This window comes from Syngnathus floridae, chromosome 2, assembly GCF_059516105.1.
Source record: "Syngnathus floridae isolate MCC-2025c chromosome 2, RoL_Sflo_1.0, whole genome shotgun sequence".
NCBI classification, from domain to species: Eukaryota; Metazoa; Chordata; class Actinopteri; order Syngnathiformes; family Syngnathidae; genus Syngnathus; species Syngnathus floridae.
The window spans coordinates 11,704,493-11,729,888 of record NC_142414.1 but is presented as its reverse complement, the minus strand read 5'-3'; the positions used below and the strand labels follow the sequence as shown (position 1 = coordinate 11,729,888).

Here is a 25,396-nt window from a genome sequence, read left to right as displayed (position 1 = left end):
GATGTCACTTAGCTCTATGACTTTTTTTTTTTTTTTTTTTTTGGTAGGCTACCGTGTTTTTTGTTTATTTCAAACCCTTTCTTGTTGGGTATGATGGATAGATGAACTTTTGTATTTGCATTGATAAATGCATCACATTGTTGATCACAATTGTGACCGATGAGTTGCAATGGGCCATCACTAAAAGTTAAATACAGTAAATACAGAACTATGGAATAAAACATCAATTCCTCCTCCTCTTGCTGGTGTGGTGAAGCCAAGCTGGACTTGGGGTGGGTTATGCAAATGAGGTCTGCCTGTCTGCCTTCCCCCTTCAGACGCTGCCTCTTGCGTACACCCACATTCATTCATGCATCGTGCCGTGTACAAGGAGGGCTGAGCCTCAACTGCGAGTCCCCCCCCCCCCCCCCCCCCACACACACACGCACATGTGTGTGTGTGCGTATAGTGTGTAGCTCAAACATTTTCTGGAGACACCCTCACTATCTCTCTCCTCTGCCCTCCTCCAGCACACCTTTGTGCTGTTCTCCCTCCTCCCTCTTGAGCCCCACAAGCCTCCTTCCTTCCCAAGCCGTCCAATGTGTGCACGGTGGGGTTAGTGTACGAGCGGAAAGCGACACAGGCGAGATGCTGCTGGAGTGACATCTGTTTGGACTCCACGTCTCCTTCGGGGCGCACTGAAAAAGACTGCACAAAGTCTAAGGAACTTCAGCACAGCACCCTGAGGAGCCTAAAAAGCTCTTACTCGTCAGCCTTCATTTCTTCTGCAACCAACCTTCTTTTCCAGACTGTGGGATTAATAGTAAGGCAAGATAAAACAATGAATGTCAAGTTGCACCAGGTGCTCACGCCTGTCTGTCTCCTGGGAGTGTTAATCTTTGTAGTGGACAGCAAAGGAACTTTCTACGGAGGTCATGTCAATCCTTTTTATGGACACAGATACAACATGTTCAAGGCTGGACTCAGCACTCAGCACACTCCAAACAAGCCTATGACCAGACACAAGTAAGTGCTCGCCTTTACACATAGGTGTCATTGTCATTCATCTTTACAATAGAACGTTGAGTATTTCTTTGCAAAAGTAGAGCTTTGTAATTTAACCATGAATTGATGCTCTTTTTTGTCCTCCTTTATTTTCTTAATACTTCATACCTAATACCAGATGAACTTGGGAGGGGGGAACAATATTTAAGAGCAACAATGGCAAAGAAAGCCCATGTTTTGGTCTTGCTGGCACATGAGCTGATGACATCTGAAGTGATTCTTCACTCTGCGTGTGTGTGTGTGTGTGTGTGTGTGTGTGTGTGTGTGTGTGTGTGTGTGTGTGTGTGTGTGTGCGTGTGTGTTGGGTGGGTGGGTGTCTGGGGACACTCCATTAGATGGACTTCTTAAAGTACAGCTGAGCACCCCTGTGCCAGAAAGGAGGGGTGCAAGCAATCAATAGAAATATCAGGAGAGTGCACATTACGAATGTCCCTACAATAGTTGCCTTGCATCTTCTAAATGAGGTGACGAAAACTCATTCTTGTCACATGCCTTGTATTCCTGCCTGATGTGTTTTGGGCGGTTGCAGCACATGAGCAGAGAACCATTACGTCAATTTGAACGTCATGCAGTTGTGAGCTGGAACAGATCTGTGATATATGTTTTGCTGGATAGAGATAGCTTATGTTTGGCTTTGTTTTCCTCCCCCTTCCTGTCTCTTTTGCTTGGCTTCCCCTGAGAATGGTTATGGCTTTGGACAGCTCCTCAGCTACCTGCTGCTTCACTCAAACTGCCTTAAAATATTGCCTTGTGCACTCACCTCTTGCAAATTGGGACAATGCAGCATCCCACAACCTGAAGTCAGCAGCATCTAATTGTCATTATGCTTAGGTTTCATCCATGCCTTTCAGAACAAACCAAATTTCAACTTGGAGAAATCCATCCAGTATTGAAGTGCTAAAAAACTTGCGGTCACCAAATATCACAAACATACTCAATTAACCAAAAAGCCGTGAATATATGTAGTGTACTTGCCTCCTGACAAGTCCTTAAATAACAATTAGCCAAAAATTATGATTCAGTAGATCTTCCGAAAGGTGGAATACTACAATACACTCCAAACGCAAACAAGCGTAAACAGTGATGCCAACAACCTTTACACATCTCCAAATACATAATTATTCTCTATATGCTTTTAGCGTTTGAACAATTTCCATCCATCCATTTTCTTCCGCTTATCTGGTTAAGTCACTGAGCCAGCAATCTAAGCAGGGAAGCCTTACCTCTAGACTTTCCTCTTCCCAGCCACCTCATCCAGCTCCTCCAAGGACAGCCATGAGGCAGCTGAGAGGTATAATCTCTCCAATGTCTTGGGTCTTCCTCACATTGGGATGTGCCCAGAACACCTCGCCATGGAGGTGTCCATGAGACAATCCAACCAGATGCCAATGCCACCTCATCAAGAACCCCTTCCAGATGACCAAGCATCTGACCCCATCTCTAGGGGAGAGAAACCCAGTTCAGCATTATTCTTTCAGTCACAACCCACAGGTTGTGGTGAGGGTTGGAACATAGATCGATCAAGAAATCGAGAACTTGCCGTTTCAGCTCAGCTACTTCTTCGCCATGACAAATGCAGATTCGATGATGTCAGCAGAACCATATCTTCTGCAAAAAGGAGAGACATAACACTGTCAAACCGAACTGCGCCTAGAAATTCTGTCCATAAATGAATTAATTATTTAACTGGTGACAAAGGGCGACCTTGGTGGAGTCCAAACGTCACTGGAAATGTTCGTCAAACAGATGACAGACGATCGCCTGAAAAAAATCACCAAAACTGTGGGTGAACGTTTGGCCAACATTTGCAACCTTGAACAAAGTGATGAGAATGTAGCATTCCCAAAAACACTCGCAATTGTTTGCTGCTCAAAGGGATCAGGACTTCAATATTAATTTACAGCCCCAACTCACTGAGGGCTGGCAAGTGTTACATTCTCGTCAGGGTTCGTTCAAGGTCGCAAATCTTTGCTAAGTGGTCACAAGACAGATATTTGCCCGTACTTTTCTTGTCGTAAGGAACATGGACATGCTTGAAATTCCCACAATTACGAGATGAAAAAGTAGGATACCATTGTATATTCACCTCAAATTGGATAGTGTGCTCTCAACTCTCAGCCTGGCTCCTTTGTTGCCAGAGAGATGGCATTCCACGTCCCAGGATCCTGGGATCAGACCTCAACAATTTCAAATAGAGCTATAATTTTAATATAGCGATTAGACTTATCATTATAATCATCTACAGCAGGAGTCATGAACTTTTTGAAGCTGTTTGGGTACTGATTGGCTCGCAGTCTGCCACACACTTCCAAAACTAAAAAAATAATCAAATTAATTTTAATATTATTCTGTTACAACTTGACTTGTCTTGTGAAGACACTGATCATTTTAATGATTTTTGACAAAAAATAAGAAACAGAAAAGATCAATATGCAACACTTTATTTTTTACATATCTCTTGTCAGTTTTTACCTTTTCAGATGATCACTTCCCCAACAATCCTCACAAAGTGTCCCATCAATTATAAGCCAATTTTAGAAAAGGCCTGCAGGCTACTCATGTGATCATTTGGAACTGACTACACTGTGTCTGTGACCCCTGCACTAGAGCATAAAATAATATTACTCAACTCTGATCAAAATAGACTCATTAATTGAGCCTGCAAGGCTTACAATTTTTACCTTGTACCTTTTGACACTACCCACTTTTGATTGACAGATGAACCTAAATTTATAGATACTTTTTTTGATCTATAATAGTCAGTAATTGCTTGCCGTGAGGGTGACAATCCTGTACATGTGCTTGCAAGTCTAACTATAGCCGTTATAAAAGAGGTGTTAACCCACCTTGACCATAGTTGGACCCGAGGACACAACAGAATAACACCACCGCTAGAAATAAATCAGCCATGTTGCCCCTAATGGAAAGGATAGAGTATTAAAAAATAACCCGTGTCAAAGTGTATGGCAATGCAATTGTGTGTTAAAGTGTGGTGTGTTACTACTTGGTCACATTGTTCCATTAAAAGACCATGGTCACATATATTTAAATATGTCTGACCCTGTAAACTTAAAAAAGATCATTACAGCCACTTACAGGAAGAGTGAGGCTAAGAAAAAGAAAAGTATGCAGCACATCCCGCTCATCTGTCATCATGACAACACACCAGCGGAGGACTAAATAAACAACAGGTGGAACATTGTCCCCTGCCTGGTTTGTGGGCCGTGTAGATCAATTAGGATTCCAGCAGATGCCACACACCATCAGAAATCTAGCCAAGGGCTTTTCATTGATATATGGGACAGAGACCAGAGGGTAGAACTCGGGGGCCGGGGGGGGCAACCCATAGGTGGCTAAGGTCAAGGGTTATTGGTTGAAGATGTAAGTTTGTGTTGAGTGTCCACTGGAGAGCAAGAATGGAGTCAGTTTCCAGCTAGAGGTCACAAAGGCTGGTTAGTAAAATTCCCAGGTCACCTCACAGCTATATTTCATCAAATGTTCTGCTTTCATCACCCTCTGTGTTGATAACATCTTTAGAATTTGAATGAGCTTTGCGGTTAATTTACAACTGATGATGGACATGCTGTCATGCCCGTACGCCAACATGACACTAGATTACTGATTCATCAATTTTTATTTCAAGCCACTGGGACAAATAGGCTATTTAAAGCAGCAAGAGTGTGGGAAAGTTGCCCATAGGCTGAGTTCCTACTAATGGCACATATGTTTCCTTTAAATATGAATCTGCGGATCATAGCTCAGCTTAACATAAATAAACAAGGGCTAAAGTGCAGATCTATGCATTGCATTGATGTGGCCAGGAAAGTTTTTGTTACCTTTGAACGGAGCTGGGTGAATGTTTCCCCCTCCCTGCAGTTGTTAGGCTTAAGCTCCTCACCCGCTTACTGTATCTTTGAATTTAGTCTGTGACCGACATGAAAGAAGTGGCCAAGTTATTTATTTATCTGAAGCACTACGAGGCTAGTTTTACAAATATATGTGGGAAAGTGCAGATAAAAACAACTTTGAAAATGTCTGGCGCTGATTATTGTCTGAACTAAACGCTTCGTCTACTGCATCTTTTTTGGCGCGAGCAATAGGTTACTTCCTATAAACAGGCAGTGAGACCCTCTGTCTTTCTATATTCTATATTTTTTTAAATGTAAAAGTTGAACAGTAAACAAAGCATAGCAATTTGCATAGCAATCAGCAACGCTAAACTATGTAAGCAAATTGTTACAATATCTTTTTTTTTTAAGAAATGAACTGTATAGAATTGCTCATACAAGTAAATCATACGTATATTTTGTGCAATACTATAGTTTCAATCTCCAAAAGTTGTCCTGCTTGATTCAGGACCAAATGAAGAATTCAAAGCATGACATTCCACTGGTTTTGGTTACACTCCCACAGTCAACACAAAAGCAGTAATCCTCATTAGCAAGTCCAATTTGTAACCTCTTTTTTTTTCTAGTAACACTGAGAAGTATTCTTACTCTAAGAAGATTATCTGCTTTGCCAAATGCCTGAGGATAATAAAGAAAAAAGTCAATGGTGTGTGGTTTAAGCATCATATGTTGTAAAGTAGCAGAAAGCTCAAACAGAGAAAAGCTTTGCTGACTCATACCAAATGCAATTATGTAAACCAAACACCATATGGAAAAAAGAGGAAAATAAATATACACTGGACAACTTTGATGTTACAAGGTGTACAAACCGACCCTCAGTCTTTATGAGCATGTAACCAAAAATGTAAGACACCCAAGTGACTTGAAGTGTAATCAGTTGACGAAATGATCCTCTTGGCCTTTAAACTGGGTGGCTGAAATGTGTTAACTCTAATCAAGAACCTCAAGAGTCAGCTCCTTATTAATTGTTTAAGGAACCATTAAAGATTTATTTAGTTTTCAATCCAGACCACTCCTGTCATAAAGCGTCAGGGTTCATTCACAGAGTCAAGAACCCTGCAGGTGAGAGGTGAGGCAATAATGAGGAAGGTGGGCTCTTTGGTGCCAAGCTGTCAAAACACAAAGAAAGGAGCAGCTCAGAGAACATAAGAAAATAAACGAGAGGACAAGAATATCTCAAGTCATCAGACGAGCAAAATGACAAACATTGGTAAAGTCGGGACAATGTGCATGTGCCCCTAATCAAAACAGGATTGTCTGCAGATTTTTAGGAGGGACTACAGAAATGTGTGGAAAGGGGGGGCGGACTTTGGAAGGTGGGTGGTTTTGGGGCATGCAGGGGGAGGAGGTCCAGCAGCAATATTTGCCAAAAACACTGCACGTGAAAATTCAAGATAGGAATTCAGCTCTCCCCATGGGAGCCAGCTTACAAGTGTAACGCTAGACTGGAAATATTTACAGTGGGATGGGGCTCGTGGTGCAAAAAAAAAGACAAGTGACGAAGGACAATATTTTTGCGTAGGCCTCGGAGACGAGGGAAACCGGGAAGCGTGTTTCTCCTGGCGTGGCAGAGGGAGGCGAGGAGTGTTTTTTTGTTGATTGGAGTTGGAGCCAGTATGGCCTGCCATGGTTGGGAGGACAGTTTCATTCACTTGAGAATTACTTTTACCATGAGGTCAGTTGGGTGGTTCTGATAGCATGCGGACCTGGTGTTTTTAATATAATGAGAGGTACAGGCACATTTCTACAATCGCAAAATGTTAAGTCTTGAAAACTTGTGTGCTGCTGTAAATGGGCAGACTTGAAGACTACAGTGGGGCCTTGGGTGACCCCATTTATGAAATCTTCAAGAAACAAACTGTAGCACAGAGTGAGACATCACCCTGGTGGCGACAAATGTTTGAACGAAAAGGGTGCACAACACAACATGTAGACAGATAATACTCACGTGCATATATTATTTATCCTCAGTGAAAATCAACTAATATTTGTGCAGTTTGCTGAGTCACAGTGCGGTGAGAACAGCAGCTCACTGTTGAGCTTTTTTATAACTTTGTCTAATGTAGTGGGAGCAAATAATGAATAAGATTTCCCCCCAAATAATTTGAGCAACTTTGTCACTTAAACAATTGCATAATAAATTGTGAAAAAGAAGTAGCTGCCAAATTCCAACAGTCTAGTGACCCTTTTACATCTGACGGATTGTTCATCTGACGTGTTCCTTGAAAGACACAGTAAATTATCAATTACCTTCTTTCTACTTTCCCCAAATGGATCTCTTGTGTGTTCAGTCACTACTGGCAAAGAGAGAAGTGGAATAAGATCCCGGTAGACAGTTTAGATCATTTCTAAACAGCAGCAGTTATTTTTAGTATTTATTAGGTGAACTGACAGCTTTTTTCGACAAGCGTCCTGACCTAAGCCCCCCCCCCCCCCCCCCCCGCCCCCACTTACGCATCACACTGCCAGACCCTGACAATAAATTGAGAGCTTCTCCATGCCTTAGTTTTTTACGCTTATCGAATAATCATATGCGGCCTCTCATTCTCATTTGTCACCCATGATCACAAACGCAAATGTCATATATACTTTCGAACAGCAGTCTCCTTGAGATATATTAGTTTTGAACTCATGTATGAAAATAGCTCCCAGAGGGAATTAGCTTCTATCTGTCCTCATATACATCTAATCTTAGATCATTCCGGATAAGGGAGGTCATCTATTCTCCCTGTTCACCGAACCAGACAAAATAAGCAGTTAGTTTGAGAACATTAAGAATGATTTGCTATTTGTAGAAATAAAGCATGTGTGTCCTGAGATATGAAAATACATTGTGTGCTTACACCTGTGTGTGCAAGTGCAACTAACTTTCTGCAAATGTTAGGGCAAGACAAGTTTCTTTAAATATCTCTAATCATAAAGTCCCCTTAAAGGGCTTCCCAAACCGAGAGTTGACAAAAATTCCTGGAGAGGGATCCCGCTTCCAGCATGATCAAGTTGTAAAGGCCTCTATACAAGACACAACAATAAAATACCACCCACAGATGCGAAACACTTTGACAGATGTGTGAAAACAGTCAAAGAGTAACACTTAGTAACATTTGCACATGTTGCGCCTGCTCCTAATCAGCGGTAAGCCCAGGGAGGTATTTTGTCAACCCGCAACCACACACACATACATCACAATGCTTCCTGTTGCTGTAAATCTACATGGACAGCTGACCTATTTGCATGGACATACTTCCGATGACAGTACTCCTGGCCATCATGAGATCTTGCACAAGAAGGAGATTCCAAAGGCAGTGTCTTTGCATCATAATAAAGCATTGTTTTGTCATTGATATGGGTCAATGTCAGCTGTCCCTCCAGGCCCCCTTTTTCTGCACATGAGATAATTGAGGACACGCAAACACTGTCAGCACGGTTAGTGATTAGCAGGGAAAATTTTCTCGCAGATTGTAAAAGGCAATCCTGCCTGTTCCCCCTCTTAACCTGTTAACTCAGAACATGTTGGGCCTGCTCGGCCCCCGTGTTCCTCTCTGCTCCTCCAAAAACACGGCCTTCCTGCTCTGTAACAGCTGCAGAGCAATATTAAGGGCCACATGTATTGCTAAATACTCCCCATTGACTGAGAGAAAGTGTTCACATGAGAGTCTCAAAATTGCAGCAAATAATTTCCGATGCTGCACAGAGGATCATTTTGGTGTTGGAATCGCTCTTCTGGCAATGACGAGGGAAGGAGAGGTTTTCGGTCCAGCAGGATACAAAAACTATTGGAAGTACTTTACGGGTAATGACTCCGTGGTGGGACAAATCTAACTAGTCTAAGAGCTGAACTGTAGATGTACCTAGGAAGACATATTGTCATCACATAAAGCTGGAAAAGAAAAAAGACTTTTGGATGAATCGTATTATGGAATATTAAATTCCAATTTCCCTTTCCTCTCCCTGCAGAAACCACTGTGCCTATGTGGTCCAGAGGAACATCACGTGCACGATGCAGGATGGAGTCGCCACATACGTCAAGGCTGAGTACACAATCAAATGCATCTGGGGGCAGAAGTGCCCTGTTATCATGTACGTTGACACGCAAATGTCCCTGTCAAAGAAAAATGTGCTGAGTAACATTACATCCATTACCTTACATGAGAGAGTGACAAAAAAGCTTGAGTTTGTACTGCATCAAGGCTGCCCTCTGCTGTCAAAAAACTATTCAGAAGGCAGAGGAATATTGACTACTGTACAGTTCACGGACTATTGAATGCTAGTCTCAATTGTATACAACTCGTCCCTATATATACAAGGGACAAGTTACAAGTGTGTGTGTATATATATATATATATATATATATATATATATATATATATATATATATATATATATATATATATATATATATATATATATACACAAACACATATATACATATATGCATACATATATAATATACATAATATATATGTATATAAAATATAATATATATAGTGTTTGTAAATAATATACACCAACATTGAATAAATTAGGAGGAAAAGCGGTATCTGACTCCGCATGCATATTGTTCGTGAGTAAGACTTTGCCCAAAAAGGCTCATTTGTAATAACATTCTGTATCTCACAGGGGAAATTAAAGGAGTGGGTTTTCCCTCCCAAAAAGATGACTCACATCAGTGTGTGTGTGGGGGGATATGTGTGTGCAAGTGTGTGATAAGACAATATTGAATCCAAATCAAACGATCAAAAAGAAATTCAATCTTAACAAAAGGTAACACTAGCTTCCAATAAGGACTCTGGTTCAATCTCTTAGTCCTAAAGCCACATCATTTACATTACACTTCTGACTAATCTCTTGATCTCCCCCTTAATCCGTGTTTAATCCCACAGACAGTGACTACATCCTGTTATCTTTGCCATGCCCTTCTCGTCTTTCTGTCCTCCCCTGACTCGCCTGCAATAATTAGTTGAAACAAAGACTGAATTAGTAGTCTGAAACGACAAGACAACATAAATAATGCCTGAAGGTGAACTTGTTTCTCCTTTTAGGTACAGGACATTCCACAAACCAACATACAAAGTGGGTTATAAAACGGTGACTGAGCTGGAGTGGAGATGTTGCCCCGGTTACTCTGGAGACAACTGTTATGATGGACCCACCTCACTGCCTGACGTGACACCTCCTTTCAAGGGAGCAGCTTTGCCCCATCGCCCTGGGATTACGGGGGTTCCCCAGGGTCCTCGAGTCCCCGTTGACCAGAAACCTGGAGGAGCACAGCTGGAGCCAGGCAAACCTTACCCCGACCTACATGATCACAGACCGATACCCAGTGGACAGCTGCCTGTCGGAAATGGAAAACCAAATACTGGTGAGAATGAATAAGGATTAAATAACGTTTGTGCTTTCGCATCTGACCCACTTTCGTCTACTGTTCTTTCATGAATGGAAATACAGGTAACAAATTTGGGATTTCTGGAGTGAGTGGCGAACGTTTGGACCACATGGAGGACGATCTACGGCGCCTCACTTTGGGTCTCAACACTCTCAATGGGGCGGTGGCCGGCCTCGAGGAGCGACTGCGCACGTCTCTTCGGGAAGACACCAACAAGATCCTGGTGTCGCTGCTGCCCGGCACGCCACGCAGGCCGGACTCGGCCATGGGATTTGGGACGCTCCCAATAGGGACTCCGGGCGTACTGGGAGGGGAGGAAAGCTTCAATGGATTTGGAGATCTTGCTGGGAGGGTGACAGAAGTCAAAGATGAGCTACGAGCCAAGACTCACATTTTAGAGGAGATTCAGGTTCGTGCCACGTGTTGAATAGTTTAACATTACTATACCTTTCCTCGATCTCATTGAAATGTATGCCTCTTTAGGGAATGGTCTTGGGCCATGACGGGCAGCTCAAGAGACTGCTGGAAGGAGCAAGAGGCAGGCCCATCCCTGGGCCCGGTTCAATTCACCTGGACAGCATCCTCCAGGACAAGCTGGCTGGGATCCAGGCTGAGATCCTGGATGGATTTGAACAGCGACTCTCTCGTCTTGAGAACCAGTGCGAGGAGAAGATCGGGGATGTGCAGAGACAGTGTCACAGGGAGCACATGGATGGCCAAGAGCAGATGCAGCAGTCACTTGATGGGAGAGAAACTGGACTGAGGGCGGAGTTGGGCTCTTTGCAGGCTCAGATCCAAGGCCTAACGCTCACAGAGAGCTGCTGTGGACAGGTAATGGAAAAAGAAATAGTCACATTCCAAATTAATGTTTGATATGAATGTCCTTGATTTTATGTGCAGGATGTCCACATACCTTACTGGAGTTACATCTGATAATTAAAGAATATATACATTCCTTAATTGTTTTCTTGACAAGACAAAAATATTAGATGCAAATTCAAAAGGTTTTTGACAATCTAAACAGTGTTTGATCATTGCAGGTGAACAGCCTCTCTCAGCGTGTGCTGCTCCTGGAGGAGTCCGTTAAAGGTCTCACAGAATCACAGCGACAGCTTCAATCAGCACTCAGGGAGCAGAACATCCACGTAGAGACGTTGATTGAGACCCGCTTGGTGGACCTGGAAGGCCGCTTAAATTCCACGGTGAGTGAAGCGGATGGCGTGTCGAGGTTGCCCGGTGGCCTAGATGGCTTCAAGAACATGCTGGAGGACAAGTTGAAGACCCTGGAGGAAAGGGTGATTGTGGCTGTGGAGGAGCTGAGCAATGCCACGGCACCAGCGCTGTTGGAGGGCCAGGTGGTGCCACCACGGGAAACAGATATGGAGTCTGTGAGGAGAAGATTACATGGAAATCTGGACGGCATTGAAAAACGCCTAGTTGACCTGGAGCTCCTCTGCACCTCCTGCTCACCTTCTACTCCTCCAGCAGGGGGTGTCAGAGTTAGTGAAGCGGAGGGGGAGTGTGAGGACATGGAGAATAAGATGACAAATCGTCTGGACTTTCATTCAGACCAGCTGGACCACCTGAACAGTACACTGAAGAACCTACTCTTGCGGATAGCCCAGGAAGAGGCAGGCCAGTCCGTCTATGGCGAGATCACCCTTCTGAAGGTCAACATCAACTCTGTGAACCGCACTCTCAAGGGACTAAAGGACTCTATTCGTTTGATAGCAAGTGAAGTGGGCCATGCCAATTCCACATGGGAAGAGCGGGAACAGCAGCTCGTCAACCAGGTGCAGGGAATCACCAAACTAGTGGGCCACCAAGCCTCTCTCCTTGGGGCCGGAGAGAGGCGTCTGGCCCAGCTGAAGGGAGAACTCGTGGCCTTGAAGAGACAGCTCACCGGCGGGCTTCAAGGCTGCCGGACCACGGCAAAAGAAGTTCAGAAGGAGGTGAAAGACGTTGATAGCAGAGTGAGCCATGTGGAGGGCCAGTGCAGAAGTTTAGGGGAGCTGGCTGAGCACTTGGAGAGGATCAGGGCCGAACTTGAGAGACACTCGGACTCCTACCTAGCTGAGGTGAACGGTGCGGTTGACGTCCATTCAGAGCAGCTAGCTGAGCTGAAAGGGGAAGTCAGAGACAATGTGCCAAAGCAGGGAGCAAACCCAACAGTAGACCAGTAGCATCTGAACCACAATGGCTTGAAAAGAACCAATGTTTTCTGCCTCTCCCCATACATGCAAAATAATCGGAGCGGTGAGAGCAATTTTTTGTAAGCCTGCCTCTGCAGTGCCTCCAGATGACCTGCTTATGAGAAGAAGCACACACATTTCCAAGACATACCGATTTCTGTGGCGCTGGACCATGTTTTAATCTCCAGGGCATTTGGCTACAACGTTTCTCATCATTTTAACTTATATGAAGTGCATATTGTTCAAACTATTGTTATCATATGTTTGTATGAGACGTGTGAGAATGCTAAACAAAATGGGCAACCTGGGACTAATAAGTTGCACCCAATATCGGCTGTGTTGACAATTGTGTGGTCTTTATATCAGTGTGGTTGCTATTTACATATCTGTAAACATCTGATTGTACACGTTAAAAATATCCATTTTTTCCAGTGGCAGTTGTATGAATTTGTTTATGATTGCTTCAAGGCTTTAGTGAACTTCTGCAATGTACTATAAAGATGGGAGACAACTCATTATTGTCTGAGAAATAAAATCCCAAACTCCCCAGCGTTGTGCAGCTTTACGAACATTGAAGCGTGTAAGTGTTATTGTCTGATTAATGAGGGTAATAACAGCAAGCAAAATGTGGGCTGTAGTTACGCTATTTAACTCATTATAATTTTATCCATCCCCAAGGCCAACAGTTGAGGGACAAAGCAGAAATTCGGTTCATATTAGATTTTAAGGTTTTGTTATGGGATGTTTTGCCATGTCTTATTATGATTTTATTAAGGAGCAATGTTAACGCTAAATAGTCTTGCATTATCTCTTTGCATGAATGGAAACAGGGTATTCATTGATCGGCATTTATGAATGTACGTGTGTATGTACCACAATATAGACCACTAGAATGCATATTAGTAGTAGCATGGTGACTTGAGATACGAGGGGTCCGACTGGCAAGTTTTTACATGAGATACGAGATACTTTACGTTCGTCCGTCCGTCGAGTCACAAACATAGTCATGGGACGTACTGTACTCGTTTCAAGGCACCAGTGGATCGTATGAGAGTTGTGTTGCTTATCAAAGTACAGAGCGAGTCTTAACACCTGGTTTAGTGACCTTGGATGTTGTTTCCACTCACAAAACAAAAACATGAAGCTCAATTTCCAGGCAGTTCCATGACCAGGATAATGAGCCAAGATTTGGATTGACTACGGCTGCTGGTTCTCAGGAATAGGTTCAATGCACAGAACAGTTAACAAACATGGCTACAGAGATATAGCCGGTCAATCGTACTACCGATACAAATTGTAAAAAATATGCATAATTACTATATAAATTAAAGTTGTATATACAGACAGCATACATTATATTTCTTTGTACAAATGTATATTTTATGGCTACAGGACTGTGTGTGACTAAAAGTTTGTCGGAGCGCATTTCCTTTCACTCTTTCTTGCAAAAATGCTTCGAACAAGTCACACTCTGATGACCTCCATCTCCTGTGCACAGCCCTTCAGGTCACATTTTCATCTCCGCTCTGGCTAGGCCAATCCAAATCTCCAATTTACCTCCACAGGAATTGTTGCTGATTTTGACACTTGGGTTGTTGGGTCATAACAAAAGATGAATTATATATATTCATTTTATTCCACCCGCATTTATCCAGCTAAGGTATAGAATTTAAGAGCATATTTTTGCAATGCCAACCCGCTGCAGACAGCCGAGTTAAACAAAGCAAAGATAAAAACATAATAATTTGAATACAATCAATACAATGTAATATTCTCATATATTCACATGAACTACTTGACATCATAGCATATTGTGAATAAAAGGTTCAGAACTAGCACTGCCACCGGTACTCACGTCGTAACACATTTTCAGTATCACTAAATTACAAAATCCATCATTAACTAATCAATAATATTGGAATGAATGAGGTAAGTTTAATTATTTGTTGCAGTGTTCCAATCATTTGTGGCAAAAATTGAAAAGACAGTCGACCAAGTGATCTGGATGATCAGCTCTCAAGTGTCTCATGAATGTGGACGATTAGATTTTATGGTTATGGAGGTCAGCTTCTTTGTGGTTTTGCTAATGTTCAAACATTTACATCTTATTAGATGTAAGAAGATGATTCACAGTACAGTTGACATTTAACAATGCAATTGGACGAACATCTGCCCAGATTAAGTAATTGAGTTCATTGAATACAAACATGACGTTTCCTTGTGCGAAAATCAGATCGCTTTGCCAAACATGTCGCTCACAAGATTGTAGTCACAGGGTGCGGTCACATGACGGTCATGAGGTAAAGGCATGGAGGATATTAGAGTGTTAGAAGAGTCAGAGGTTAGGTGGAGCCATAAAATGAACAATTGGAGGAGAGCGTTTGACCTGCCAACACAAGTGCATTGTCAGCTGGTCTTCTGTTTAGCATCAGGACATTGTCTCCGAGAAGTTCTCTTGAATAGAGAAGGGCGTGATCAAAACTGAACACTGGATCAAAAATTCTAATCGGGAGTCTTTGGCTTGAGATGTATGCGACTTCTTATAAAAATTTATCAGTATTCAGCTTTTGGGTGGAAGTTCAGGATGAACCTAATATTCACATTAAACTTCCCAGGTCACTTTACTTTGACCTTCCCTGAACTTTTCAATGTGCATTCCAACAGCTCAGTGTTGTTAGGACTTCTTGCGCAATTTGCTAGTCTCTCACAAGGAGTCAAAATTTCCAAATACTACTACTTTTGTCTCCATTCTGTTGCAACATGTTGATGACACATCAACACACTCAGCTCAGTGGGAGTCAGTGGCAATTTCCCGTTTGAAGCCTCTCAGTGGCGAGATGCTATTGTTCAATTGCAATGTGTCATAGCTTGATTTTATGATGTCAAATTTTGAACAGCATCATGAAGAGGATACCCAATCTAAATCGACCGGGACGTTTAAAAGTTTAAAATTGAAAATAAGTTTAGATTGTTTTACAGTGTATCACAATACAAATTCTTATTCAAACTTTTTAACCGCCCCCTCCGCCTTTTTAACTACAAGGAGTTTCCAAACACACACACACGCAATGAATGAGAGCAGCTTTCACAGCGAGTAAGGAGAGAAAGTGTGCAGACAGAACGGCTTGCTGAGGAGGAACACTGGCACTGATTGGCAGAGATGTGACAAGGGCAGGCCCGCCAGAAGACATAAGGATGGGCAGTCAGTCAGACAGTCACTGCAAGCAAGTGAAAGACGAAGCACATGTTTTTACAAGGGAAAGCAGGCCAGAGTCACAACAAAGCTGTGCAAGGTTTACACGTTTCTGCCTCCTCGCACAGAAGGTGGCGTTAAAAGTGTCACTCGAGGTGCTGTGCAACCCTGTATTTTTTGTGACCTGATGAAAAATCACACTAAAAGTGGAAAACCAATGAGATAAACCTCGAGGTAGCTTGAATGAAACCGTATGCATTTGATGTTAACTTTTTTTTGCTTTGACTTGCAAGTTCAGATTTGCGAATTCACTGAATTCAATTAGTGAACATTCATTGATTCATCTTCCGTATCACTTTATCCTCACGAGGGTCGTGGGTGTGCTGGACCCTATCCCAGTAGTCTTCACACAACTATTCACACACACACACACACTCACAGAAAATTTGGAATGGTCAATTGGCCTACCATTCATGTTTTGGGAATTTGGGAGGAAACCAGAGTATCCGGAGAAAACCCACGCAGGAACTGGTGAACATGCAAACTCCAAACAGGAAGGCCGGAGCCAGAATCAAAACCACTATCTCAGAACTGTGAGGCGGACATGCTAATCGGTGCTGTACAATAGTCACCCAGGTGTTGGTTAACTAACCACTGTAGCACAGCAACGCCGGCCCATATATACAACCGAAAACAGCAATTACATGCCAACATCAGAATTAATAGTGGCAGTTTAGAACCATTTAGGATATTTGTACACAAACGGTGGAGCAACGCAAGTAGACATCATTTAACAATATTCACAGGAATGTACGAATACGGTCTATGAAAAATTATTGATACTGGAATGTACATACTGTATGGATGATATAGCCTAGGGTGCGGACTCGGTCCTCTAATCTCTATTCGTTACTTGTGGCAACGTTAGTGAATGAATTCTGAGTGGATCTGTCATTTCTGGGGGTTCGGGGTGGGGGTAATGTACTATTTCCTGGAAAATAAATAAAAATTTCCCTAAATAGTAATAATAATGCATTGGATTTATATTGCGTTTTTCGATAGGCCAACGATAAAATTTGGGTCGGTTATTATTGCACAGTTCGATGTTGCAAAATACCGATAAATTAGTCATCGCGGCTGCCGTAAAGAAGAAGATGAAAGAAATGAAGGAAATGACAAAGACGAAGGCAATGAAGAAGGTGAAGAAGAAAGCCAAGAAAGAGACGAAGAAGCCCATTTGCTGTCAGTAGATGCACGCGACAAAATATTTTTATGTTTCTCACACACACACGCACACACACGCACACACACAATTTCCTGTAAGGCACTGTTCCCTTACTCAAACCTCTGATTTAACCAGATATGAGCGAATGGCCCCTTCAGTGCATGATGTCAGAGCTTCATATGAAAGGTACACACAAAGCTAAAAATTGTCACAAGCTAAAGGGCATATATCTGTGTGTACGTGCAAGCACTGAGGAGAGACACACAAACAACCATAAGCTCCCAAACTAACAGAAGAGGAAGCACGGGTGAAGAGAGACACTGATCTAATTCTGCACCAGTGAAGGCCACAAATCCAATTGTTCCCAATCTGTTTCCTGATGCAGATTTCGGTTTAAGGCTCTCTGTAGAGTGATGTGTACCAGGTCAGACACACAAGCAGCAGAGGCGCCTTCAATGACATCATAACCAATCAGTGGCAAGCTACTTGGATGCATTATCAACAGAGATCTATGCTTGTGTGTCTGTACATACACACATTCATACACACAAAAAAATGCCACTTTGAACTAATGTAGTGAGGAGGAGGAGGACATTAAAGTGGCCATCAAAGGGAATTTAAGTGAAGGCAATAAGGTCGTCCGTTCCTGTCAATGAGGTGTTCCTTGTTCATTTTTCAAGGCTTAGGCAAGCCTACCTGCGTTGGTCTATTTATTAAAGCCCAGATTATAAAATGACACGTGATTTGCTGCATGTCGGATGTTCGTAACAACCCAATCCACATCGAAGCCGCTAAAGAATTCAATGAGTTATGGTCTCTGCAGCTAGATCGTAAAAAGAAACATGCAAGCTCACTCATCCAGCAATCGCCTAGGAAAAAGATTGGAAAAACCCCTAAATTCTACCGAAAGTCTCTTACCGGAAGTTGCGCATGTTTTTCTCCAAGAGAGCCATGAGGAATAAGGTGCCTAGCTCGGCTTATTAGGGGGGTGGTCTTTCCAGGGCTGAAGTTGACTGAGGCTCCTTTGTTGATTCCCGTTAGAAATTTATGATTCACTGATCACTTTTACATGCTCACTTGAATCATTTATATCACCACCATTTCTTGCACAGCTCTAATAAAGATACATGCCAAGAGACTTGAAGAGCTCGCCTGCTTGCGTGAGTGATGGCCAAGTGGCAGTGGTCTCAGCATACCAAAGAGTTTTATTGCCAGGACACCATTAATGTGGATACTCCAGCTACTCTGCATCAATCTTGGGCACGCACTGGATGATTTTCGCAAATGTCAAGTTTCCAATGAGTGGGATATGTTGTCGGGTAGACTAAATGAGAGGGAAAAGAAAGGGGGAAGCAGTTGTGGCTATATTCTGTGTAGTTTGATCCCCCTGATGGACTACTAAGCTTTCTCTCTGCTTGTTGCACTACAGGGTTCTAGTTTTCAGGCTCCTTCCGAGAAATAACATTAGAATCCAAACAAGGTCATTTTAGAGCAGCAACCAAACTCAAGTTGATCTTGTCACTAGCCAAGACTAAAAATTGAGCCCTTTCACTGTATGGCCTGTGATTTGCTTAAGCCCCAACGCAAACTCTTCAGTGGCCAACCAGCGTACATGCTCACGTTTGCAGTGAAATGTAACCATCATATGAGTGATACCGCATTTTCCGCACTATAAGGCGCACCTAAAAACCTCCAATTTTCTCAAAAGTCGACACCGCGCCTTATAATCAGGTGCGCCTTATATGTGGACCAATATTGAGCCACTACAGCAGGCGTGTCCAAAGACCGGCCCGCAGGCCAAAGGTATATATATTATATATGGACAAAGTTTTAAAATGGGCCATTCATGGAAGGTGCGCCTTATAATCCGATGCACCTTATAGTGCGGAAAATACGGTACTTAAAAATGGAGTCACCAACCACATTGGGGTGGCTCGGCCATCGCCAGTAAACGATGAGCGGTGCGGAACATAAAGACAGAGACGCTGCATCTTTACAAGTTTTTTTTATTGGTGTACTTCGACAATAACGATGGTATAAAAGAAAATCCCCATCATACAAATTTCTATAATCAAAAGATAAATATGCCAATACACAAACAGATCCACGTAAGGCTGACATCAACTTTTGACAAGTGGTTTAAAGTGACTCTAATTCAGGGACCATGTCCCTCTCTTTACAGTCAGGGACAATATCAAGTCAATAATTTACTCATTAATAATTCAGTGGAGTCTGTTTCTTGTCATTATTGGTTCAAATTCATAGAAAATGAATCATTGGATATTTTGGAGCAGATTACGTCGCTGGTTTGGGTGCCAGTATTTTTGTCGCATTTAAAGCACATGGTGTTTTTGGCAGACGTCTTTGCAGCCTTACAGTGACGCCCACACATTTACACTCCAACTGCCGTCACCCTTGGAGATGTCACGAGCAGAAAAAAATACAAAGGCAGGTGCCCACTTCTGCCGTGACACATTACGTCAATACCAGCATCTTAAGTGAGGGAGGCCACTTGAATGTAGAACACATCTGCAAATGTGAGAGGAATCAAAATTTGGGGAAGCGAGGATACTGAACTTTTTTTTAGGTTAAAAAAAAGGATGTGCTGGGAAGCAGAGATGCAAAGACATTGATGTCCTCACTATGTAAGCTTCACTTGAATGGCACCCGTACCAGCCAAACCCACTCCAAATCCTTGTTCTTTATGCTACCATCTGTAGTAAATTTAAGACCTTATAGATTTTCTAAAACACTACACACAACAATATTTACAATGGATAACTTGATATGCACTTATCGAAATTTAAATATTTTGCTTGTAAAAAAAAAAAAAAAAAAAATTTGAGTGAAAAACACTGCAATAAATTAATAAGCTTTTAAGGCTGCCAGTTTTATCAGATGCCAAGTATGGTTCCTTCATTTAAACCAGCATAGAATGGATTAGAACAGGTGAGGTTATGGTATCATGAGCAGCAGGCTCCATCTTTGCCTGAACTGAGACCAGTTACAATATATATATATATATATATATATATATATATATATATATATATATATATATATATATATATATATATATATAAATAATAGAAGAGGTACTTGACTGGCCAGCATGCTCCTATCACCAACTGAAAGACAATCAATTTCCTGTTTTGGACAAAAGCATGAGAGTGCAGACTGATTCATAATTTTACAAGCCAGTCTAACTGTCATGGGAGGAAAAAAAAAATCATTTTTAATTCATCAGATGAAGCTGCTTGTTGTACATTATTGAAAATGAAGCCCAATACTGACTTTACACTGACAAATCAGGTCTCTTCATATAGCGAGCACCATTCGTGTCAAATCCTCATGTGAATGCTCCTAACCTTAACCATTTGGTTCTTTCTATATGTCCATTGAGCTTTTAATTTAAAGCAATGATAAAGTAAAACGTATACAGTGTTTCATGTATAAGTGTCAAGAAAATAAAGAACCTGCCGAGTTTCACTACCAGGCCCCTATAAATCATTATCAGTGCAGGAAAAGAAAACTACAAAATCTCAACTCTAGAAAGAGTGCAGTTCCACCTCTGGAGGGTTCCGCCATTTCACTCAAACACGCATGAAGAAGCTTTTGTCCTTTACACAAATTCTGTGACTATCCACGACTGCCACTGAGCATCTCTTCATAGTTTGGTTCGGAGGTAAATACGACGCTGAATCAGAACAAACAATCTCCTGATGGTTGAATACAGTAGAAGAAAACACATTTCCACATGTTGCCCCAAAACAAGCAAGCACAGTGAAAACTTGGTTTTCCTATGTCCTGGTATATGTTAAGTATTTTTGACCATTTTCTACGCATTGTTAAGTTAAGTTGTGTGGCTTATTTGACAGCAAGGCGTATTCCACCAAGTTAGGTTTCAGTAACAAATCAGTAGCATTAACCCTCATGGTCCGCTCTCCAAAATCTAGAAAACATCTCCTGCCAAAAGCCAGACTTTCAAAATAAAAATACAAAGACACAGTATGACAGTCGAACCACACTTTCTTGAGAAACATTAAGGAACAGTCGTGCTAAAAAAAAAAGACAAGCGCAGAACAGAATAAATACGCCACCAAAGGGCCAAATTAAGCATGGTGAAACATCTTAAACTGTTGCACTTATGTTTTGAAGGCCTGATTTTTGACAGGATGTTATGCCATTAGTTTTGCCCCAACTTGTTATTGTTTTGAGTAGTTAATTAAAGCTTGATATTGACGAATGCTCCTTGCCATCAGTTAAAGTTTCATAAAAAAAACGAGTAACACGACAATCCAATAAAGGACAACCTTTCTCGTTGTAAACATTAAACCTGTTGAAAAGTTCATTCAGCCGCTTCATGAGTCATTTTGATTTACAGTTTCACATTGTTTTAGGATATAACGCAGAAGATATTTACTTACTCGAGAGATGATATTTCCTGTGGGAAATCTAGTTTTGGATTTTATGGGATTAAATTTTAGTCAAACTTTCTGGAATGGATTCATGAAAACCAAGGTTTGACTGAACTGCCAAATAGATTTTTTCCCTTCATTTTTAGATGAAGGAAGAGTTGTAGTTTTACATCTACAACTGGGATTAGTTTATAAGAATGATCTGACTGTTGGAAATGGAAGCCCCATGTTCTTGGAATAGTTTTGAAAAAGGGCATGGGAAACTTCTGCGAGAGAAGCTATCAAGCAGGTCAGCGCCATTAACACTCTAAAAGGAGGTGCTCAATGAAAGCCATGAGGAGCTTACACGCTTTCTTGCTCTTCCAGCGGTTGTCACACAAAATGGCGTCCTCAGACGTGTCTGCCGAGCAAATCAACACACACCATCTTAAACGGGTCCCGGTCTACTTGGTCAGACCTTGCGTCTGGATGAAATAAAGCTGCTCCCAGGTTTAAACACAGGATCCGAACCACACAACCCCCACACAAATACACATGACTACAAGATTCAGTGCGTCTAACACGGCCTGTCATACATCTTGTCATAATCAGCACACATCAAACGGCAGAAATTAGAATAACAAAAACAATTACAGAAAATAATCCATAAGGGATCAAATAAATAAAAAGAGGTCCAGCCTCACTGTGGGAACAACAATAATTCATCGCCCACCCTCCCCCCACAAAATAACACACATACATCTTAAATGCATACAAGGTGATATGAGTGAAATGGAGTAGCTTCGTGACGAGACGGCAGCCAGTGAGAGCGTATCTGTGTGTGTGTGTTTTTTTTTAAATGTTTAGATTGAGATGGTCAATTCAGAGCACACTTAAATCAAACAAGGGCAATTACTTGACAGCTGTGTACTCGTAGAACATCAGCGATGTTCGACTCGCATGCTGCTCGACAACACAACCTGACAGGGTTGGTCATCGACGGTATACAAGCTGACGCCTTAAATATTCAGATCTGCGTGAAAGAGGATTTTACTTTTAAAATAATATTACTGAAGGCAGGCATCAATACATTACTAAAGTTTTACAGTGTGTGTGGGGGGGGGGGTACACTATGCAATCGGACAAATAAATCAAAAGCTTCTGTAAACACCATCTGGACAGTGACAGCAATCAAGTGTGATCTAGTTAGATCATGAAAACTGAGGCGATCACAAAAAAACAAAAAAAACCAAACGGCCTGTGATTACGCCCGGCAAACAAAATGGGGTCTGAAGACAATCCTGTCACTCCGACTCTGATGACACGACAACTTGATCCATCCAAGCCATTTGCATAGGCTCTCCCTCGCTAGCACACTCCCAGACAAGCACACGGTCATGCAGAGGTTCTGAGAAGACGCCCTTTTTTCATCGGGTGGCGTGTTGACTTAGCCAAAGGTGCGCTGACCGCAACCTTTGCATACGCAGTCTTTCCGCCTCCGTAGTCCAATGCGAGTATACGCTAGCACCTGGGCTATTGCATCTGTATCATGAGGCAGTCAGGCCCAAAGTCATCTGTGTGATATTACAGCTTATTGCTAACAGGACAAGCAACGCTTTCCCACCTCCAGCCACTCCCTCGCTGGCAGCCACGTACACCCAAAGCAACAACGCAAACACAAATATCACAGTCTTCAAATGGTACGTTCACAGGGTAAAATATAGCTGTAAGAAATTAGCAAGGTATTTAGTATATACTCTAAATTTAGCGTAAACTATCTCACATATAGATGATTGAAAACACTCTTCATAGTTCTCTTCATTTGTAGATTTTGGCATACCTTTTGCAGAACCAGCTGCAAGCTTCCATGTGGTAAAAGGTGTGTGTGTCTGTGTGTGAGCGCGCGCTCGCAGATGTGTGTGTGTGTTTGTGCATGCAAATGTTTTCACAGGACTACTGCATTCATGTAAGGAGTAAGAAGTGCAAAAGCAAAATAATAGACCACGTCATCACGTTTTAAGTCAAACTGCTGCGCACGTGCAAGAGTGGCAAGTGTGTCTCATGGCCTACTTTATCGAACTAATGTAAACTGAAGTGCAGGGATGAGTTAATCGCAGACTCAATGAAGGAAATTAATGACTTGATGGGTGTTGAAGGCCAAAATGGTGCAAAAGGCATGTGGACACTGAAGACTAGATAATCCCAGATGAGTGAAGTGGTGGACTGTGGCACAAACAAGTGCAGCGTTTATCCTTATTTTCATGTATGATTTAGCCAATGCGTATTTTGAGTCTCCGTATTTTTTTTCTTTTTTGCATACCCACAAAAGAAACAAAGCACGAACAAACTAAAACGCTTTTCAGCAGTGCCGCAACTGGTGAGATATGGCTGATGTCCCAGAAGACTTTTGATTCCCGGGTGGTTCTCAGTCCAGCTCTGCCTACATCAGTAGTCGGCTACAGGTGCAAGATTTCTGCTCAAGCTGACCGTGATGTTGGTGTAAAGAGGCCTCTTGGACACTAGGGGGGAGTAGTTTAAGTTGTTCAGGCCATCCACTTTCTGCCTCTCCTTTGAATGGCGAAGAAGACTATACCTGCGAGAGCAATCAGACAATTCATCAGGTTGGTGGGTTTCAATGTATTTTTCTTTAACTACTATAGCGACGCCTTGTAACACCAGTGACCCAAGATTTTCGAGGTAGGGGCTGTCATTTGACGAAATCTCACTAGACAACTTTGAGATGGCTTTATGTGTTCCCAAAGATATTTCCGACAATGATTTCCAGAGATGTCGACTTTTGTTCTAGCACATCTTGAGATATTTCCCTTTTTTTTTTTTTGCTTTTGAGTTTGACCTATAAAAGCTTGTGCAATACAGATTCTGCCATGCATTGTAATTTATAGCTATGATTCAGAAAAACATTTCACCTGCAACTGAACCTCACCATAAATATATTACAACTATATTATTAAATATGATAATATTACTCATAATATTATTATATTATAAAACACGGATGTGCTACAGAGAAAAGAATAGGGGCAGAAAAGTTTACTTGCATCGCTGATTTAATAAAAATGAAAAAATGTGTTTACCAGCTTTACTACGCACATGCAAATATTCTTTACTATATGGAAAAAACAAAAGTTTATATAGCTTACTGAGGTACTTACAGCAGTGGTGAAACTCTTCTTGGTTTGCGGTGGAATGACTATTATACTGGCCCTTGGTGGCTAAGTCGTGCACACCAGAAGGAGCTTCAATAAATTAATCATGATGCACAAACTGAAGAAGATTGCGTTAAGTTTATTTCTAACGTGCAGTTTTATTCTTTTATTGTATTCTTGAAGAAAAAAAATTGGGGGTTTACTTCACCTTTTAAAAAACATTTTTTGGGGTGAGGTGGAACGGATTAATGGCATTTCCAATCATTTCAATGGAGAAAGATGATCTGAGATATTAGTGTAGTCATGGAGCGAATTAAACTCATATTTCAAGGCAATGTATTGCTAGGGTAAAATGGACAAATAACATTTACAAACAATTTGAATGAAATGAATGCAACTTGAAATTTCCCAGTGAGGAGGACTGTCCTGAGCGATTTGAAATATGTCACATGCAAAGTCTTAAACCGACAAGTTTGAATTCCCTTCAAGTCATTGCTCGGGCTTCTCATGTGACTGGCTCACATGAGCCTAAGCTTCGTTCCAATTAGAGGGTACCAGAGCGCGTGTGAATGAGTGAGTTTAGCATGCAACGGCACTGACCTCCCCAGGAACTGGACCTCTCCACGATGGTGGTGTGGAATGGACATGTACCTCCCCAGATCTCCGTGTGGTCTGCTTACGGTGTAATTGGCAAACAGCACTCTACAAACACATTTGGTGCTCATTGATGCATAAATGCTCCGTTGGTGACACTAATTACCATATGTTCATAGTATGCCTGTCAAGACTATGCACGCAGCTTGAAACATAATACAGACAAACAAGTATAGTACACGATTGAAATTGGTAATAAAAGACCAGCGCTGTGTGTGCACAGCTGCATCTGA

General features: G+C 42.0%; 2 protein-coding genes across 2 annotated transcripts in view; one reads left to right on the top strand and one right to left on the bottom strand.

Moving 5' to 3' along the window:
- The first annotated feature begins 464 nt into the window (after positions 1-464).
- Positions 465-13,659, top strand: emilin3b (elastin microfibril interfacer 3b). The gene is made up of 6 exons (XM_088368214.1): positions 465-1,005; positions 8,907-9,029; positions 9,992-10,311; positions 10,398-10,744; positions 10,819-11,166; positions 11,376-13,659. The coding sequence occupies exons 1-6, from the start codon at positions 821-823 to the stop codon at positions 12,516-12,518; spliced, it is 2,466 nt and encodes an 821-aa protein (XP_088224340.1). The 5' UTR covers positions 465-820; the 3' UTR covers positions 12,519-13,659.
- A 5,276-nt stretch (positions 13,660-18,935) lies between these two features.
- b4galt5 (beta-1,4-galactosyltransferase 5) overlaps positions 18,936-25,396 on the bottom strand; it is a 30,928-nt gene continuing 24,467 nt past the window's right edge. Inside the window, exons 8-9 of the mRNA XM_088361018.1 lie at positions 25,110-25,211; positions 18,936-23,935 (exon numbers count right to left, since the gene is read on the bottom strand). Of these exons, the coding sequence (XP_088217144.1) occupies positions 23,788-23,935; positions 25,110-25,211 (250 nt within the window). The 3' untranslated portion in view covers positions 18,936-23,787. The remainder of the gene's footprint in view (positions 23,936-25,109; positions 25,212-25,396) is intronic.